At 35.1% G+C, this 18588-nt stretch overlaps 4 protein-coding genes across 9 annotated transcripts; 2 read left to right on the top strand and 2 right to left on the bottom strand.

Annotated features, from left to right (window-relative positions):
- Nucleotides 1-14: 14 nt before the first annotated feature.
- On the top strand, nt 15-2431 carry Daao1 (D-amino acid oxidase 1). Its single transcript, XM_012361179.2, has 6 exons — nt 15-689; nt 898-1021; nt 1182-1327; nt 1392-1548; nt 1677-1967; nt 2030-2431. The coding sequence occupies exons 1-6, from the start codon at nt 502-504 to the stop codon at nt 2141-2143; spliced, it is 1020 nt and encodes a 339-aa protein (XP_012216602.2). The 5' UTR covers nt 15-501; the 3' UTR covers nt 2144-2431.
- Nucleotides 2325-5046, bottom strand: LOC105668692 (histone acetyltransferase KAT8-like). The gene is made up of 7 exons (XM_012361172.2): nt 4689-5046; nt 4101-4354; nt 3924-4014; nt 3717-3844; nt 3405-3635; nt 2964-3208; nt 2325-2887 (listed from the first exon to the last, which is right to left on the bottom strand). The coding sequence occupies exons 1-7, from the start codon at nt 4873-4875 to the stop codon at nt 2668-2670; spliced, it is 1356 nt and encodes a 451-aa protein (XP_012216595.1). The 5' UTR covers nt 4876-5046; the 3' UTR covers nt 2325-2667.
- A 214-nt stretch (nt 5047-5260) lies between these two features.
- LOC105668693 (uncharacterized) lies at nt 5261-15603 on the top strand. 6 transcript variants are annotated; one of them, XM_012361174.2, is made up of 10 exons: nt 5261-5381; nt 5484-5566; nt 6705-6725; nt 7112-7451; nt 7783-8097; nt 8617-8833; nt 10114-10248; nt 10328-10381; nt 12266-13958; nt 15300-15603. In XM_012361174.2, exons 2-9 carry the CDS (start codon nt 5513-5515, stop codon nt 12303-12305), a joined length of 1176 nt encoding a protein of 391 aa, XP_012216597.1. In that variant the 5' UTR covers nt 5261-5381; nt 5484-5512; the 3' UTR covers nt 12306-13958; nt 15300-15603. The 6 variants fall into 6 exon arrangements, with proteins under 6 accessions (XP_012216597.1, XP_012216601.1, XP_012216599.1 ...); XM_012361178.2 differs by having other exon boundaries at nt 6702-6725; nt 7112-7388; nt 7825-8097; XM_012361176.2 differs by having other exon boundaries at nt 6702-6725; nt 7825-8097.
- On the bottom strand, nt 15489-18510 carry nst (phosphoglucomutase 3-like protein nst). The gene is made up of 4 exons (XM_012361171.2): nt 18008-18510; nt 17741-17811; nt 16339-17665; nt 15489-16188 (listed from the first exon to the last, which is right to left on the bottom strand). Exons 1-4 carry the CDS (start codon nt 18100-18102, stop codon nt 16053-16055), a joined length of 1629 nt encoding a protein of 542 aa, XP_012216594.2. The 5' UTR covers nt 18103-18510; the 3' UTR covers nt 15489-16052.
- Nucleotides 18511-18588: the final 78 nt, after the last annotated feature.

The following is an 18588-nucleotide window of genomic DNA, read 5'->3' as shown; positions in this document are numbered from 1 at the left end:
AAAAGTTTTCAAGTATTTTGTAGAATCTATAGAGAGAGTAGGTTTGAAGATAAAACTGGATTATATTAGCTCGTAGCAGATAGAGTTACAACATAGCTTAATTATCACATGAATCACTCAATAAAATAACTGACCAATGAATACAAAGTACGGTTTTATAACTTCATACTGAATTGAATGAATTAAATCAAAATTTTGCCCCTTTTAAAGAAACATTTAATGCGTAATGTGTGGCAATATGTGCCTTACGTTTTATCAAAAATACGTATCATACTTGATAAAAGAACACTTGATAATGATAACAACAATATGCCACTTGATGCCTCCAGCAAAACATGCTACTACTACAAATAAACGATTTTATAAGCACTTCCACTACTACTAAGAAGCACACTGTATTTATATGCTCGAACCAGTCAGTAACTCTCAAGCATTAAGCATAGCTGTCAGTGTCATAACTTCAATATTTTTATTTTTGTAATTATTTTTATTCTATTAAATATGAAAATAGCTATTGTTGGTGGTGGCATCGTTGGATTAACAACAGCCGAATTAATGCATAGAGATTCGTTTCGTAATGCTGATATCACAATCTTAGCTTCGGATTTTGACGATACCGTCAGTCATGTAGCTGCGGGAATTTTTAGAGTCAGTCCTTCATTCTATGGTCCTACTGAAACTGTAACGAGGTAAATAATAACAAGCTCTTTGCTATTTTATCAAGCTGTTATACCCTGTTAAAAACCAGTAATAAGCTGTATGTATTATGTAAACGAATTTTAAAATAATCTTTCCCTCCAAAAACGCACTATTTTGAAATTGTGATAAGAAAAGAAAACGATATGCAAATACATTATAATAATATAAATATATACTTACAATCAATAATTTTTTAAGAAAATGGATAACACATTCTTACCTATTTTACGATACAATTCGAAAAACATATGATGCTCGTCATGCCGGAATAACCGATATTTCTGGATACATGTTCGCTAATTCATCTCCAGATACTGTTAAGGTAAGATTGTTAAAAAATAATTCTTAATGCAAGATTTCTAGATAAATCAGAATTGTAAATACGAATTGTTCTGTAATGTTAGTCCTGTAATCAGTGAATTTAACACAAAAATATATCTCAATTTATGCTACTTAATAAAATCAATAACTGGTTCGATCAGAATCATTGGCTGGAGAGCATAGTACCGATATACAGAAGAGCAACGGAAGAAGAACTTCAATTGGTTAATGGAGATTGGAAATATGGATCATTTTACTCGACTCTTCTCACACAATGCAATTTGTTTCTCCCGTGGTCTAGGCAAAGGTACAAGTGATTATAAGACAATCACACGATCATAAAGACAATCACGTCGCAAATTGTTCGGCAGATTGCAAAAAGCCGGGGTTACATTCAAACAAAGGGAATTGAATTCTCTCGAGGAACTGACTGGCGAATACGACATCATAATGAACTGCACAGGATTTGGAGCGCGCAAATTATGCGATGACAAACGTCTAGTTTCTCTACGGGGTCAAGTGCTCAAAGTATATCATTCTTTGATTAAATATCAACTTCTCTTATCAATATGATTTTTCCATCGACACTTTCTTTCACAAATCGTACATAATTATCATAATACACGATGTATAAAGAAACCATATTATCTATGCAGGTAAAAGCGCCATGGATCAAACTGTTCTTTTACGGCGAGCTCGACACTTATGTCATACCAGGTGTCGACGGCATGGTTACTCTAGGTGGATCGAGAAACTATGATTCTGAAAATATGAAAATATGTCCGCATGAATCCGCAGGGATACGTGAAAGATGCGAGACGCTGGTACCATCGTTAAGAAATGCGGAAATTCTACAACAGAAAGTTGGTTTCCGGCCACACAGGGAAGGCGGTGCCAGAATTGGGGAAGGAATTCGCATTACCAATGCTCACTCTAAGCCGGCTATAGTTAGTATTTAGATAGCAGGAATTCAATTTACAGAATGCTTATGTTATTCTTCTTTTTTCAGATTGTGCATAATTACGGACACGGTGGTTATGGAGTTAGCATGGCACCTGGAACTGCTATGGAGTCTATAGATACAGCCATCAAACTGCACAAAGCTACTAGCTCTAAAATATAATTGTATCATTTTTTTCCCACTATGTACACGCATCATAAAGAGTATTACTCAAAGACGTTTTTCTACCTATAAATACATCATTTATTTACGAATTTACGAAAGTTAAAACGATCTAATACTGCGCGGTATTGTTTGCTGAAATGCATTTAAGACTTCTGAAGGCCTGTTATCACGAGTAAAATACATGTTTATACTCCGTTTAGCGGAGAAATATATTTCGCTGATTGCAAATCATAACATCTTGTTCGAGACAATAAATCCTGACAATTTGTCAAAATATAATAGCAACACTTTGTTTTCTTATTAGTAAGATCATTAACATATCAAGTATCACGAGCTGCTGACTATTTTGTAAGATTGTGAAACGAGCAATTCGATATTAATCGTGTACGTGAATGCATTATGAAGTTACTAACTTATAAATGTCATATTGTAAATTAACGTAACAGATTATTCATCGAGCATTAAAACGATATCGTCAAATAATTTATCAGTGTAAAAAAAAAGACCATTGTATTTAAATGTTACTTCTTGCCAGGTTTCACATTTTTTCGGGGCGGTGCCCCCCATCTCAACGCGCTGCTATCGACCGTAAGACGTGGCCTCTTGTACTGACTGCTTTTTATGTGTTCTTCCACTAACTTAGGTGTAACGCAAATGACGTGCTGTCCTTTCCAATATTTAACCATGTTCATACTTTGTAACGTTGATATGATATCGGTTTGTGAGATGCTGGTCATTTGACTGTAAGTAAATTTGTATTTTAATGTATCATTGATGAAATATTTATGTTACCGGTATTATATGATCAATATGTTACCTGAGATCTTTAATACTAAGCGTTCCTCTAAAATCTCGAAGGATTTCCAGCAGAATCCAACTCCAGTAACTGCGGTAGGACAATTTTCCTAAGTCGCTTAAAGGTTTTTCTGGACTTCCAACAGTTTGTTCAATCCTGCTTAATTCATAGCTAAAGGCTATGAGCAATTTGCCATAGCCCTGTCTTTGGAAAGGCGGCAGAGTTAAGATGCACGCAACATTGTTACCGTCGGGCGATTCTTTCTCCTGCAAATAGAAAAAAATTGACAAATAAAGACAATCAAATTTGAAACAAATCTTAAAAGATATGCAAAAACTTTAAATTGTTGTGTATTTTTCTAGTTGAGATATGTAAATACAAAAATTTTATTGCAAATCAGCAAACATTTCTTATCTCAATTTTGATATTAATTATAAAATACTTAAATATTTTTAAACATACCTTTGAAAAATAACCAACTAAATGCGCACCATGCTTATCCACCTCGCACAAAATGTAAAAAAGAAACGGCTCCACGTCAAAATAAAGTGTTTTATGATCCAAGAATAACTTAGCTAGCAAACATAGATTCTGACAATAAATTTTGTGTTCCCTGCCATCTACTTCATAAATACTTAATGTGCCCTTCCGATAGATTTCCTTTCCAACCGGCTGTCTGTGCGTACATTCACTCTGGAACAAAAATATCACACTATGATTATAATATATGCTTCAAAAAGATGCACATCTGTTTTTTAAATTTTCTAATCTTACCATGTGATATCTGTATGTTTTCTCAAGACGCATATACTTCAAGCAGTATTCGCAAATCCAAAGTTTTGCTTGTTTACCATATTCTTCAGGATATGGACTAAAATACCAAGTATCAATCTCATACTTGCCTAGAAACAAACTTTTGAAAATAATGAGATCCTTTTTGTGTTAATTGAACTATATATAAGTAAAAAAGTATATATTTACCAATCTGTATCCTATCTATGTACTTCACTTTTGTTATAGCTTCATGTTCCTTTTCCAATGCAGCTGTAGTGGGATCCATTTCTGCATAAGTCTAAAGTAATAAATTAATAATAAAACCAATAAAAAAAACTTTCTTCTCCTTGTATGGCAATACAGCTTTTCAATATAGATATATACCTTTTGTACATGGTTAATCTCATCATGACGCCTCTTTTGATTCCTGGTGATCTTGCGATCAGAAGAATCTGCTAACAGATCAGTTCCAGAATTCCTGTCATGCCGTTCAATCTCACTCATGTCAAATCTGCTAGACATAATTCTATCACGAGGTACCCATTCATCCAATCTTCTGTTATGTCCTTCATAGTGGACGTAGTATTCATAATGACTTTCACTTTCATTATAACGTGTCTGAATTATTTCAGCAGGATCTGCAATAACAAAATAATTAATAACATCAAGTAAATCTATTGACTTCTTTCTCTCATCCAAAAATACCAATAGTAAACTATATATATTATATTCTATAATATTGACAACTTTTCTTTTTATTACAATGGTAGTAAATACAAGAAACTAATTAAATATAACAATGTGTTTCAGTATTTTAAATATCTTGGCAACCGTTATCGACAAAAAGCCGGTAATGCAGGAGCGAGAAATGTCTACGAGCTGAAGGTAAAGCGCGACCCATCCACAATCATCAATTATGCGTTTATGATACAAAGCTGAAGAACTATATGTAAAAAATCCGATCTTACGCACGCCAGGAGTCGTCGGATCTGCGAACGAGGTAGTGCTCGCCTATGTCGAGCGGTAATTCTTCGAGGCTGTCCGCGTCATCTCCAGAGCCCTTCCCGCCATTCGTCAATGTCTCACGTTTTTCTTGCTTCACCATTATCTCCTTCGACATCGCTGTGTTGCAACCGCCTCTTTGTTCAGACTCGGCCATTTTCTGGCTGTAGCTCACTCGCCACGAAAATCACATTCGTTGACATGAACAATCCGAAAATAGCTAAACATTGCACAGGCTGATGCAACGACACAAACTAGACGCAACAATCCCACGACGATCAACAACGATCCGTATCACGGCACGACTATACACTCACACACTCACAATTAGTCCAAAATTTTAAGATACATCCAGCAACTGGCATAACTGTTTAATACACATATATAGAGAGAGAAATCGACAAATCACGTGTCTCATATAAACTTAAATTAAATGATGAAGTCTCTTTTTCATGCACGCGCATTCTTCATTACGCACATGCGTCTGAACAAACTCTTAGGAATATAAAACCAGAAATAGGAACATTTCACCAGATCAAATGTTGGCGAATGACGTGCAGGAATAAAATGTGTTTTGCGGTTACCGCACTGTCAACGGCGTAGTGGACGAGACGAAGCAGCAGCGTTGTGACCTGTGTACGCGTGCGAGCCATTTTTTTTAAAGTAAGTAATAGAATATCGTGCATATTACGATTTATTGAGCGGCGCGTTAGCGATCGCACATCAACAATTGCTTTTGTACATTGATCTTTTTGTCGATTTCAGTTCCTTTCTGTCTTTTTTCCACATTATCGATGGATACGTCTGTCGGTTACCACGCTACGTCGGAACCATCCGCGGCTGGAACGGTAATATCATTTCTGTTAATTCTCTCTTTAGCTTTCTATCCCCCTCTTTTCACTCCCCTCCCCTTTCTACTATCTTGTTCTTTTCCCGCGAGTAAACTGATATGATTGCTTGCTTCGCCGTATACTTGCATATATATCCATTTCATTAAAGGCACGAACCGTTCATAGGATCGATAATTGGTCAATTGGCGTCATAGCGGCACGAGCAATCGGGATCGGTAACTTTTCCGTGGGCAACGGTTGGCAGTACTTTCCGGCTATTCACTTGGCTGCGTATTTCCTCGCATTTCGGAAAATAGATCCGAGTGGACTCGACTTTGACCGCCATTTTCGTATCTCTTTCTTTACTATCGCGTGCACCGCGAGGCTTGTTCAATTTTCCTTTGTTTTTGATTAATTTGCCAAAACGTCGCAAATGCATGTAAATAGTCAAATCGATCGATGCGCGTTAAGCACGCGTAAAGATGACCTGGTAACATCACAACTCGGCAGAACACGTTCACGAAGCCGGTCGCGTCTTTTAGGCGGGCTCCTTTGTGTTGCTCGCATGTCGCGTTGCAAGGCGTCGCCTCATGCGGCTGTTTGGCTGCCGGTCTCTAGATAACAGTAATTATCAGATGATTATAGGTGGAATTCTTTTGCAAATACACGCTGATTCATGATGAAATCGTGGACATTGAATTAGCGCGACCTTGAAGAACACGTGCTTATAAATTATTCTTGATAGTTTTTTTTTTTTTTTTCTTCTCTAATTTACTGATACACACCTTTTTGTTTAAAGTTGAAAGATGATATTTTAGAAGTATCTATTTTTACGTAGACAATTGCTGCATCAATATTTATAAAACTTACACTTAATGTTATGTAATATTTACAAAAATTTAACAACTTTATGTTATATAATGCAAAAATATAACCAAGTCTTTGGAGCAGTCTTTGGAGCTTTATAATAACATTAGTAGATTATAGAGAAAAGTATTCATGTAAGAAAAAATTTTTTATGCTGAATAATCCTTCAATCATATATTGCAAATTATGATTGCATATATGAAAGAATTTTTCAGTATAAAAGAAAAATATAAATTACTTCATACCCATGTTAACAGTATAATAATGCAAGGAATTATGTTTTCAGAAGATGGTTTCGTCAAATCAGCCGGTAAGATCATACAAATAGTTGAATTGTTCCTCATTATATTAGTTACCTGCTGTAGATTATAAAAAAATATTGAATGAATATTTGTGCAAGAATAAAAATTAACATATTTATCAATTTTATTAATTTATTTAATTATTTAAAAGCTCAGCATTACTTTACATTATTGTTTCATATATTTTGTAAAATGTTTTAATGAGATTGAGCAATAATAAGTCTCAAACAGACACCATACTCTCTGCAACAGACGTATGGTCGATTTCTGAGATACATTTCTTATTAAATTATATTTTTACTGAAAGTTTTCCAAAGCTCCTTATTATATTTATCAATAATATGTTATTTGAATTATGTTCAGCACAACAGTAAGAATTTATTTTATTTTGTAGCGGAAAACAAAAATATTTGTGGGGCGGTTGCCAGAAAATTGTCGCAACGATGAGTTGCGACAATTATTCATGCGTTTTGGTGAGGTGACCGAATGTGACGTTATGAACCGATATGGCTTCGTTCACATGGCACGAGAGGAGGATGCAGCAGCGGCGATCAAAGCACTTCACAATTCCAACTTCAAAGGGGCGACGATCAACGTGGAACAATCGACCGGAAAGTCACGCGGAGGTGGAGGAGGACGCCGAGATGACCGAAGAGGTGGACCAATGAGAGGTGGTAGGGGGGGACGAGACGGTGGTAGAGACGCTCGTCCTGGACCATACAATGATAGAAGAGGTTTGTATAGTTTCTATATCTGCATTGTAAATTCCGACAAGACTATTTTCTCATTTGATTTTCTTCTCACTTACTGTATACCCTGTATGTGTAATATTTAATGGTCCACTGTTGTATATTTTTTTGTTTTTTGTTGTTTCCACTGTTACTACTTTCCCATCCCACATTAATAAGTGTAAAGTAGGACTCGTCAAATCGATTTATGACTTCTGCGAACAACATGAACATTTTATTGCAGAGCGCATTGAGAAAATAGTATGTTGGAATGAAATGACATAACTTTGACAATGTGCACTTAAAAACCAATTTGATATCTCGGCGTGCTTTGCAGTTCTTCCGATCCAACTCGTTGGTTACGATGGATCTGCTGCAGGTGGCGTCGCAACGGGGTACACCGATTACAATCGTGGGGCTGGCGACTTTAGCGGCCGTGGAACGGACTTCGGCACCGGCTATGCTGATCGCGGGGCTTACGGTCAGAACATGGGCGGCGCAGCGATGGGTTACACCTCAACAGCACCGGGCATGGGTGGTGGATACGGACCGGCAGCCGGCGCCGTGGGAGGATACGGACCGACGGGCGCAGCGGACTACGGACGAACGGCTGACTACGGTCGTGCCGACTTCGGTGCTAGAACAGACTATGGTAATCACGGTGGTGAGTGGTGTTTGTGCAACTTTGAAAGTATGTGACCCAGCCCCACGTAACCACACTGTCTATTATTTTGAGAAGGTGTTAGACAATCTAGAAAAAGAATATGAGTTTTCAAGTTTGGGGTTATAAACAAAATGGTACAATCTTATCTCTAAAGATATCAAATGCTTTGGAAATATGCATTATGAAAATAATTTCATTTGTTTGAAATTTATCATTCGCACTTTACTCTACAGACTAATACTTCGAAGAAGTTGATACAGAAACAAGTTGAAACAAGAGTAAATAATTAATATTTTTTATATTTATTGTATATCATAGATAATTCAATCGACATTTTATATTCTTTATTTGACATTGACATTTAGATATGCATTTATCATTATAGTTCTTGAGACGATAAGATCTGTAAGACGCATGAGATGAAAGGGACGCACAAACTTTCCAAGTGAAACAAACGCGGAATCTCAAATTTTGATGAAATTCTTAACGTTTATATTGTTTCCATAGTTGGCAGCGGAATGGCCGGAGATTTCAATCGCGGAGCACCTGGTCCGGTTGATTATGGTCGTACTGATAATTTTGGTGCCAGTCGTACAGTCGATTATACAGCTAGAAATGATTATGATAGAAGTGCAACTGGCCCTATGAGAAACGGTGGTGGCGCCGTTGCCACTACCGGGTATGGAACTGGGTACACTGATGTTGGATATGATGAGAGTCACTGGTAATGTAATCGCTATTGTTTACTTCTGCTCTTTTCACAAATTTCTTGAAGTCAAAGATTTTAAATCTCTTAAATTAAAAATTCTGAATTGACTCTCAAACCAAAGTGAGTTCGTAAATAAGTTATATAAAATATTTATGTTTTTTATGAAGCATTGAATTATAAATGCCTAATTCACTTTTGTTTGAGACAAAGCAATATTATTTATTTTTTAATTGCAAAATTTATATATTAAATCTCAACTATGTAATAAATTGAATATATATACTTGTAATTTTATTTGTGATGTGCATATTTGACACATGACAAATTTTATTAAGTTCAATAATTAGATGTAACTAAATTTAAGATTAACTTCAGTGAAATGTACTTCGATGATTTATATATATTAGCGCCTCTCATTATTAATAAATGCACATTTTAGAGTTCATTAAAATCGCACATTTTAGATTACATTAATTTGTAATCATTAAAAATAAATCACTTAAATCGGTCGAAAACGATTTTGCTATAAACATCTTTAGGAGGCAACAATTTGTATTATAGAATCATCTACATTACACTGTGATTTTATTTTATCTTTTTTTACATTACAACAGCTTTGCATACACGTGAGAAAACCTTTTTTTACTTAAATCAAAGCTTGTTTCTTGCTGTAGAGTTTGAGTGTCAATGCTGAAAATTATACTTTTTACATTTCATTAAAATAAAACCATAATAACATTAAATTATAGTAAACTATTACAATTACAATTTTTAGCGTAGACACTAAGCTTTTCAGTTTCGCTATTAAAACAGAATTAATCTAGATTACTTAATTTATATAAGTATATTATTGATGTACTGTGATTTGATACAATTATATTTATTCATACATTAAACTTTTTAGAAATATGGGTATAAATGCACACAGTTAATGGGGGAAAACAATAGTGTATAAAATTTATAAAGCTCACAAACGGGCTTTACAAATTTGCGTGCACTATTGTTAGGCTTAATTTTTATTCTAACCTGAGAGGTCTTTTCCATTGCGTGAAATAAAGAAACATTTTCGAAACGATCATACGGCATATTGCAACAACGCTTGTGCAGCAATGTAATAATATTCTAAACGTGTTGCCCAGGATAGAGTGAAAATAAGTTGAATTGTTGTATAACAGGGGTTATCCGGGCGGGCCAGGGGATATGATGGGTGGGCCTGGGGGGGTAAGTCAGGGAGCTACGATGGCCTACGAAAGGAGGGATGATCCTCCTGGTAATGATATACCTCCATTTAACAGGCCAATGAGCACTGGACCTAGCTACAGCACTGGGGCACCTAGTTATAGCACCGGTCCAGGACCGCAAGCTGACATGTTTAGTAGAAGACCTGGTAGTGCCGTGCCCAGTGGTGGATATCCACCGGTAGCTGGCGGGTAAGTTGCGAATCGCAGCGACTTGTTGGCAGAAGACTTCAGCTTCCGTGTGGCTAATCTGTCATTTTGTTCATTGCAGTTATGAGGGCTATGACAGACCGGACGCATATGGTCCTCCACGTGGCAGCGGTCGGTAAGTTGCACTTTATTAATATATCTCATACGTTTCATCAAAACAGCGAGTATGAAAAATAATACTGCACATACTGACGTTAAAAAGCGAAGGAAATCTATATGCGTACGCTTATCAATCTGGCGTGTCTACTCTCCTTTGCGCTATATATGCCTCTCTCGTTCTCTTATTCTCGATTGTGTGTGACACAATTTCTATGCGAATCGACACAGGATTATATATTTCTGTAAAAGTATAAGGTGTGACACTTCGCGCGATACTCGGCCACATACGAAAGGCGTAGCTTCATCGTGTACGCGCTGATTTGCGCAAACGAATCGTTGCTTCTATCCGCATACGTGTAGAGAACCGACGTTTTTATCTTATGAGTGTAAAAGAGAACAGAGGCTGAAAATCACTGTGATTAAAAGTTCCGCTGATCTAATGACTATAATTAATGACACTATCCTTTTATACACATATTTACGATTATATGACGTTTTCCAAATATTCAAAATATATTTTTTACTGTTCACTCTATAATAATGCTTTGATTGAAATATTTAAGACAGACTATATATTTGATAACTCTTAAAATAATAAATGCAATAGAAATTAATAAAAATATTATATCGATTATCGCGGAAAAATTGAAAATTTTTTCTAAAATTTCTATAATCAAGTTAATTTCTTATCATTGTGTATATGTGATATGATTTAACAGCTTGCGGACTTATCGTCACACATCAGTACACCTGTGATATATCACCTCTCTTCTTTTACGTGCTCCGTGATGAAAGTTCTCGATCTAAGCGTCCATCCGAGATGCGCTATGCGATCAATCTGCCGGCAATTCCGCATAATGATGAGATGCGCTCGAAAAAGCAGAAACTTTTACAAACACGGAACTATTTTCGGGTAAATAATCGACTTCTGTGAGCAATTCCGCAGCGTAGTATTTCGTAAAAATTTTTTGCGGTCCCGTGAAGACGTATTCTGCGGCAGACGAAACTTTTCGTAAACTTTTGATCTCACGCCTTCCACACGCCGCAACATAAACTGACGCACTGCTCGTCTGCGCACCGCAGCTTGCGAAACTACGAAATGCACAATCCTTCGCGTTTGCTCTCCCCGTCTTCTGCATAATCAGATTTTCCCAATCCGAGGTACATTGCGTTGCAGCTACTGCGCCCACAACGAATAACGACAATACGATCGAACATTGACAAAAGTCGTGAGACTTGAAAAACTCTTCTGCTCTCTACAGAAATCGAGTCAGTTTCCAAACTTGCGAACCGAAAGATGACCGATTGCGGCGTTCAATTTTTTACATGTATGACAGTTAACCAGAACTGGGTGTGAATTTTACCTTCATCAGTGGACAATCTTTTGAACTTCATAAATTTACATATTTCTCATATTGTTTCATACTTAAATAAAAAAGACTGATCTTTGTATGTTATATAATATTCTGTCATATTGCGCAATAATATTAAATAACTTATATACAAATTAAAAATCGATATTTAACATCTGTGAATAATGAAACCCTTTATTCTTCTTGTAGTACAATTTAATAAATTTAACAATAAAAATATCTATAAATTTAACAATAGGTAACGTGTAAAAATATCTTGCCCAGATCTGGTAGCTGTATTTTTTTAGCAAATATGCGTTACATGCGCTGCGACGTGGAAAAAAAAAGAAAAATAGATTTCCGAGATTTCCTTAATATCGTATCCGAATACAATACCACCGTCGGAATTGTATGCACGAATTCGCATCTGGACGCGTTTCGCGCTGATCGCGCACGCCAGTGTTGCATCTTATACTTTCTCCTTGCCCCTTGCACAGCAAGGCGATCACGTAATTAATTCTGCGATTTTTCATTTTCTGACCTTTTAGCTTCCCAGGTCCGGCAGACGCGATGCCACCGAGGTACTAAAAGTGTACTAAAGCAAACATTCGAGCGCATGCGAAAGGCAGCCATAAAAACAAAAAATCGTAAAAAAAAAAGATTTTTGCCTTATAGCGCCGATCATTCGCTTATGGGCTTGATTATCTAGGAACTGCCCTCTGCGTTCTCTACGTCGAATCCATATGATTATAATGAAAACTATATATAACTTATAATAAACCTTATAATGTTTAATTGTATTGTAAGGCACGGTAAGGATAAGAAGAGTATCAATAGACATAAATAACAAATTCAAGCCCAAGCAATTTTTTTTGAACACCATGAATCAAATTTATACATAAATTTCAACACTAAGATGAATATTTTGCTATGTTAGTTTGTGTATTATTAGAAACTTTTTGACGTTGCTCATTGAGTTTGTTTATAATTTTTTTTCTTATTTTCTATGGATAAATAAAATTTCATGATATATCTAGTGTGGTCTGAACATTTTCTTACACTTAATTCTCTGTCCACACTGTGGCATGGATTATTTTCTTGTATATCATAGCGTTAATTCTACAAAAAGTGACTTATGCTATAATAACAATGCTGTAATATTTTTTTTATATATAAGAACATAATAATGTTTTAAATATGCATTAATGAAGCAAAGAAACGTACATAATAACAGTTATCACAATTATGTACCTTTATATGAAAGAAATAAAGTGCAAACAAATGTCCTAAAGTAATCTTTACATAATCTCTAATAATATGATATAATTCATTTTCTTTTTCTTCCAGTCGCTTTATATGTAGTAGAATCAACATTAAGTTTAATTACTTGCTAATTATCAAAAATGTCACAATAAAATCATTCAAACATTGTTTTACATCAGTTAACATCTCTTCGCAAGTAATTCATGAATGAAAGTGCTTGTTATTTTGCTATTAAGATATACTGTCGTTATAATTTTTTTTTTCTTTTTTAATCTTTATTATACGATTTTTATTATTCATATAAGCGTTAAAATACAGTTCTTACCTTAAAATCTTGTTGATTCAGTTACGTCGTAGAAGAAAATAGCAGCGACATCAGATAGAGAATACTAATTGTCCATCTCTAACATATAATTTATGTCATTCGTAGGAGCGAACGGAAGAAAGTAATTAGCAATAATTAGCGTGCGTTTAATTAATATTAATTCTTCATTCGACGGCGTTGTGCATTGTGATCTTGTGCATTATTTTAATATAGTTTTGTAAAAATTTAACATGTCGAATTGAAAGTTATATATTGCTGCAAACCATATGTAATGTCCAATGTGAAAATCTACTGATGTTTCAAAACATAAAAAAATCTTGCAACGGAAGTCGAATATGGGAAGAAGTCGATGAAGAAGAATTCGATGGCAATGCAAAACGTCAAATCTCCAGCTGGTGCAGTTTACTTAGTTAGGGCTGTACTGAAACGCCGGTTTGTGAACGTGCGACTGTGTACGCGTTGCCGTACGTTATCCTGGTGGCGGCTTGTCGACCTGCGATTATTGAAGAAACCGATTACACGACGATTATTCGCTATGCGTGGCTACCCGTAGATGCGACGATCGGCGAATAAACCAACCTGCGATATATGGATAATGCGCCACAAATTGCGTTTGCGCTCAAAGCTGGCGTGCTTTGAATTTAATCAAGAAGGTATGTTCAACGCGTGCGACCTTTATACTTTATCTGTTGAGAAAAACCAAAGCGCCTTCGGGCCTACTACACTATATCGATATTTCATAAGTGCGAATGGAGGATGTCCGGTCGAACAAAACGTAAAACTGTTAAACGAGAAAAAAAAAGTAACCGTCGATTACTGAGGAATCATGTGCGCGCGTATAAAAAAAAAGCGGCCGCTTTTTTTCGTAATCTCAGCATGTTATGACATTGCGATAGAAATGCATAGATTCTAATTCTGTCTCTGCCATAATAGCTGCAAATGCAAAATAATCTCGTTAAGCCGTAATTAATATAATTTTTAAATTACTTATCTGAATCTCATTTGCCAAAAGATTTTAATTTTTTTTTCACTTGTCAGATATATATGTATATTTAATTAGCTGAATTAAAATATCTTTTTCGGTATTTTTGCAAATTATTTTGTAAGTATAACGACATTCTTACATATATTTTTAATTTTAATTTCGTGAAATCTAAAATTGCACATTTTACAAAATCAATATTAGTTTCTTATGATGATATTAAATAATGTTATATGTTAAATATGTTGCGATACAACAATTTAAAACTCAACAAATCCAAATTTTTCAATCTTTCTAATTTCTTGCAGTCATGTCGTGTAATTAAATATCATCTAATTAAAATTAATACATTTATTGGTGTCTTTTGAGATGGAATTAGAACGCAAGGTAAACAAATGCGATGTGTGAATTGGAAAAGATGCAGTGTTTTTTTTTTCTTTTTGCTAACGTTATCGCCGGTATTTGCGAATTATTCGTTTTTAATTCCATTAATATCCTATCGCCGCCGAATCTTTCCGCAAAATAAATTCTAAAAAATTCCGCTCATTCTTTGGCGACAAAACAGTTTGAGCACCATGTTACAAGATGTGCTTTGGAACAGCTCTCTTAATGTCGATAGAAGAATGTCGCAGAAAAATTTTCTCAAATTGTCGGCCTGCACAATGCTCCTATTAACTCTTTAATTGCTGTCACTACATCTTCCACTAGAATCTATATATTTCTAAAAAAGTGCACTTTCTCATTTTACGAAATTTATCAATACAAAGATATGTATTCTTTCTTTCACGCCATACGATCATAGATCATGTCAAGATCGATTTTACAAATTAAAGTCTATTCATTGTGAAATAACATACGACAGTTACATCACTAATTAATAATTTTCGTCGAGCATCAACATTAGCTGGCGTTCATACAAATAAATGATAGTATTAGAATATCATTATGTTAAGTTTACAATTAATCAAATATCTTATGTACGCTTTATAAAACAAGATAATTTTTTTGATAGATTACAAACGGGATGAGGACAGACTGTTGGACATTGAGATGAACTCAATGGGAATCCCTAATAAGCCTTCCCAGGAAGCCTTCACTGACTGTGAACTCATTTGTCCAGGGGACAAGAGCTAAATGTGAAGATGGACAAAAATATCTGGCTGCTTTTAATGAGAAAGAAAGGAAGCACGCAGGAACAAAGTACGAAATTATAATTTTTAATTGTGTAAATTTTTTTTCACATCATGTATCAACATCGTTACATAAAATGATAAAGCGATTCTCATCTTTAAAGGTAATAAAACTTTTTCTCCTAATATGTTCTTTTTATTTTTCATCCTAAGGTTGCGAAGTGTAAAACAATAGGATCTTGCAAATTTTGCATATAATTTTTATTAAAATAGATAAATATAACCATTTTAACAGATCTGAGTTGAATATATAAGTTCTTATATGTTCAGGCTTTAAACGTACAATGCTTGTTCCTTTTATCACCAATATGAGTACTGACAATGTAAATTTATACATACACCAATATATATATATATTCATATATAATACCGTACAAAAACTTAATGATTAATAATTTCTTCAATTATTTCTCTGATACATATTAAAATACTTTTAGTATTTATATATAACATGTTATATCAAAACTCGAATATGACACGTATCTTTTCGGAACAGTATATTTCAGACTATTATTCTCATACGTAACCATTTTATGATCTTGATGTTGAAATCGTCAGAAAGGCGCGATCCAATCTTATAAGCTGGGCTCAGGTCCAACACCGCCTGCGAGTTTATACACAAGTGAGGCTACTTCCGTAGCTAGGCAGTCTACATCTGACGAGTTTTCACATTCCGCATAAATTCGCACGATATCTTCAGTTCCGGAAGGCCTAGAAAAAAAGTCATGATTAGAACATAATTGAAATAAATGCTGTAATCGTTTTATATATATGTCTAAAATTTGTTAATATATTTTTGATGACTTAAAGGTACTTCATAGATAGTATTTCCGAAGATTTTGTACGTGACAAATATAGTACCTGACAAAAGATCGACCTCTTGGATATTTTGAGACAACTTTGTCAATCTCTTCTTGCAATCCAACGGGGGTCAAACAGTGTCTTTCCGCATTCGTCGTCGTTATAACATTTCTATCGTTGACTTTAACTTTTAGTTGCTTATTCGGAAGATCGTCGTAACTTTTTTCCCACTCGACAACGTCCCAGTCCTTGGCGTGTAATATAGTTTCGACTAATAACATATCACTCAACGCGTCGCCGACTGTTTCATTTATCATATCAATCACGTCCTTTAACTTCGTAGAAGCCACCTTTTGTGCCTCTGAAAGTAACTCGTTCTCAGCATGATTCTTGATAGCTTCTTTAGCAGTATCTTTGAAAATAATAGTTCCATGTCCGTTCGCTTCGAAATAGATTCCAATATCGAATTCCAGCGCCTTTTTATGTAAGTGCTTCACACCGGTCGGCACGCACACCACTGGAACTTCCAATACATTTAAAATGTAATCAGTCGAGCCGCCGTTAGCATATGCGGTTTGCACCAAGCCTAATTGTAAGGATAAGCCACTTGTCTTTAATAGTTCTTTGAAGTAGGCGGCCACTAGTGTTGCTATTCGATCTCCATCCAAAAGATGAAATCTAAGATTCTCATCCATGTAAAAATATACCACTCTATCGGCATCCCCATCTATACTAACGCATCTTACGTTTTTTACAGAGGGAACATTTAAAGGCAATGTCTGATGCACTTTGACATAATCTGCACCACATAAATGATTCAAATCTGCACCACCACCATTAAATAATTTGATATCCAATGCACCTCCCAAGTGCCTCTGAAATTCCTTCACTGCAATGGCCCCAACACCATTCGCAGCGTCCAGTTGTAATACACTTGTATACTTCTTACTGTTTTTCTCAGTACCTCTTATACTTTTGAACACCGCTGAGAGTTTTAAATAATATCCTTGCAATGTGGGATTGCCATAAGCACCGTTCGTGTTTGTGCACACTACAACATAATGCAGCTGGGGTGTCGTGACTAATCCTAAATCTGTAACAATGCCATTTAAGGCTCTAATTCCTGCTAATGTGGCATTTAACAAGAGAGGACTGCTTTTACGAGTGTCTCTTCCTGTTATCACTGTGGCTGGCGCTGACAAGTCAATGTTTTCATCTTTCGATATACGTATCAACGTTGATACCAAATCGTTATCTTGTACATTGGCTACATTTGTTGCTATAGTTTCCCAGGATGCTTCAAGCATTTCACCAGCTGGATCGACAAGCTTGATACCATTATCAGGCTCCAAGTTATGACTTGCGGTAATCATTAAACCTATGGCAGCTGTGAAAAATTACTTGTTAAAAAACATAACCAATTCTAAGAGATTTAAAGCTTTATTTTATGTTACATACTCACCTTTTTTCGCTTTTGATCTTAATACTGCTAGGAGTCCCATCCTGTATAAAACATGTTCCAAAATATCCGACCTAAAATTAAGACACGTTAATTGATAGATAATAGGAGACTAATATTGCAACATATGCCACAATAGATAAAAATAAAAGTAAAAATTTAAGAAAAAAAATTATTTTTCTATGTAACATTCTTAGTTAAAAGTTTTATCAATATTTTATTTTATGCAATGGGATCAACAAGTGTCAATATAATCAGAAAAATTTATACTTTGTTCTAAAGCCAGCGGTTCCATATTCAATACGTCCATCGTATTTTCGATTATACTTAATATTCTCAACATTTTGAAAATATTTCGATTCCATAGTGCATACACCGACTTCAATATGCTTCAAGATGTAATAAAGTTGATACGCGATTGACAACTGTGCGAATATGACCCGACATGTGTGCTCCGCGCTTCGGTTAGCCTCGGACACTAGAAAAGAGCAGACATACTATTTCTGTCTCCTTTCTTAGCGGCCAGAAACGCTCCATTTTAGCCGAGATTTTAAATGTTTTATCTAATGGATGATCCATTATTTATATACATAAAAAAATTGTTTAGTTTTGCCTTATCTTACTATTATTGTGTAATAAATTCTTTTACTAATATAATTTTATTGGTTTTTATATATATTAAAATTTTTTATCAATAGGATACACACAATTTATGTTGTTACAAATATCTTAATCTATCTTCACTTTCTACTGCCGACTTTCTGGTTAAATCACATTCGGAAAGTTTTTTTGTTGCAAAAATTCAATGTCCATGATGGAAATGCTTCAACAAATAATAACTTTGCACCAAA

Source organism: Linepithema humile, chromosome 3 (genome assembly GCF_040581485.1).
Source record: "Linepithema humile isolate Giens D197 chromosome 3, Lhum_UNIL_v1.0, whole genome shotgun sequence".
Taxonomy (NCBI): domain Eukaryota; kingdom Metazoa; phylum Arthropoda; class Insecta; order Hymenoptera; family Formicidae; genus Linepithema; species Linepithema humile.
The sequence above is the reverse complement of the archived record's forward strand: the minus strand, read 5'-3'. Positions and strand labels throughout refer to the sequence as shown.

Excerpts from the sequence above, each read along its gene's own strand:
- nst (XM_012361171.2), bottom strand. The coding sequence starts at position 18,102 with ATGGAATCGAAATATTTTCAAAATGTTGAGAATATTAAGTATAATCGA. Across the intron at positions 17,812-18,007 it reads ACCGCTGGCTTTAGAACAAA|GTCGGATATTTTGGAACATG; the intron begins GTATAAATTTTT and ends TCTTAATTTTAG. Across the intron at positions 17,666-17,740 it reads AAGATCAAAAGCGAAAAAAG|CTGCCATAGGTTTAATGATT; the intron begins GTGAGTATGTAA and ends AATTTTTCACAG.
- Daao1 (XM_012361179.2), top strand. The coding sequence starts at position 502 with ATGAAAATAGCTATTGTTGGTGGTGGCATCGTTGGATTAACAACAGCC. Across the intron at positions 690-897 it reads CCTACTGAAACTGTAACGAG|AAAATGGATAACACATTCTT; the intron begins GTAAATAATAAC and ends TAATTTTTTAAG. Across the intron at positions 1,022-1,181 it reads CATCTCCAGATACTGTTAAG|AATCATTGGCTGGAGAGCAT; the intron begins GTAAGATTGTTA and ends TGGTTCGATCAG.
- LOC105668692 (XM_012361172.2), bottom strand. The coding sequence starts at position 4,875 with ATGGCCGAGTCTGAACAAAGAGGCGGTTGCAACACAGCGATGTCGAAG. Across the intron at positions 3,209-3,404 it reads TAGTTGGTTATTTTTCAAAG|GAGAAAGAATCGCCCGACGG; the intron begins GTATGTTTAAAA and ends TTCTATTTGCAG. Across the intron at positions 2,888-2,963 it reads CTTAGTATTAAAGATCTCAG|TCAAATGACCAGCATCTCAC; the intron begins GTAACATATTGA and ends ATTTACTTACAG.
- LOC105668693 (XM_012361173.2), top strand. The coding sequence starts at position 5,513 with ATGGATACGTCTGTCGGTTACCACGCTACGTCGGAACCATCCGCGGCT. Across the intron at positions 8,834-10,113 it reads GGATATGATGAGAGTCACTG|GCCAATGAGCACTGGACCTA; the intron begins GTAATGTAATCG and ends TCCATTTAACAG. Across the intron at positions 10,382-12,265 it reads CCTCCACGTGGCAGCGGTCG|CTTCCCAGGTCCGGCAGACG; the intron begins GTAAGTTGCACT and ends CTGACCTTTTAG.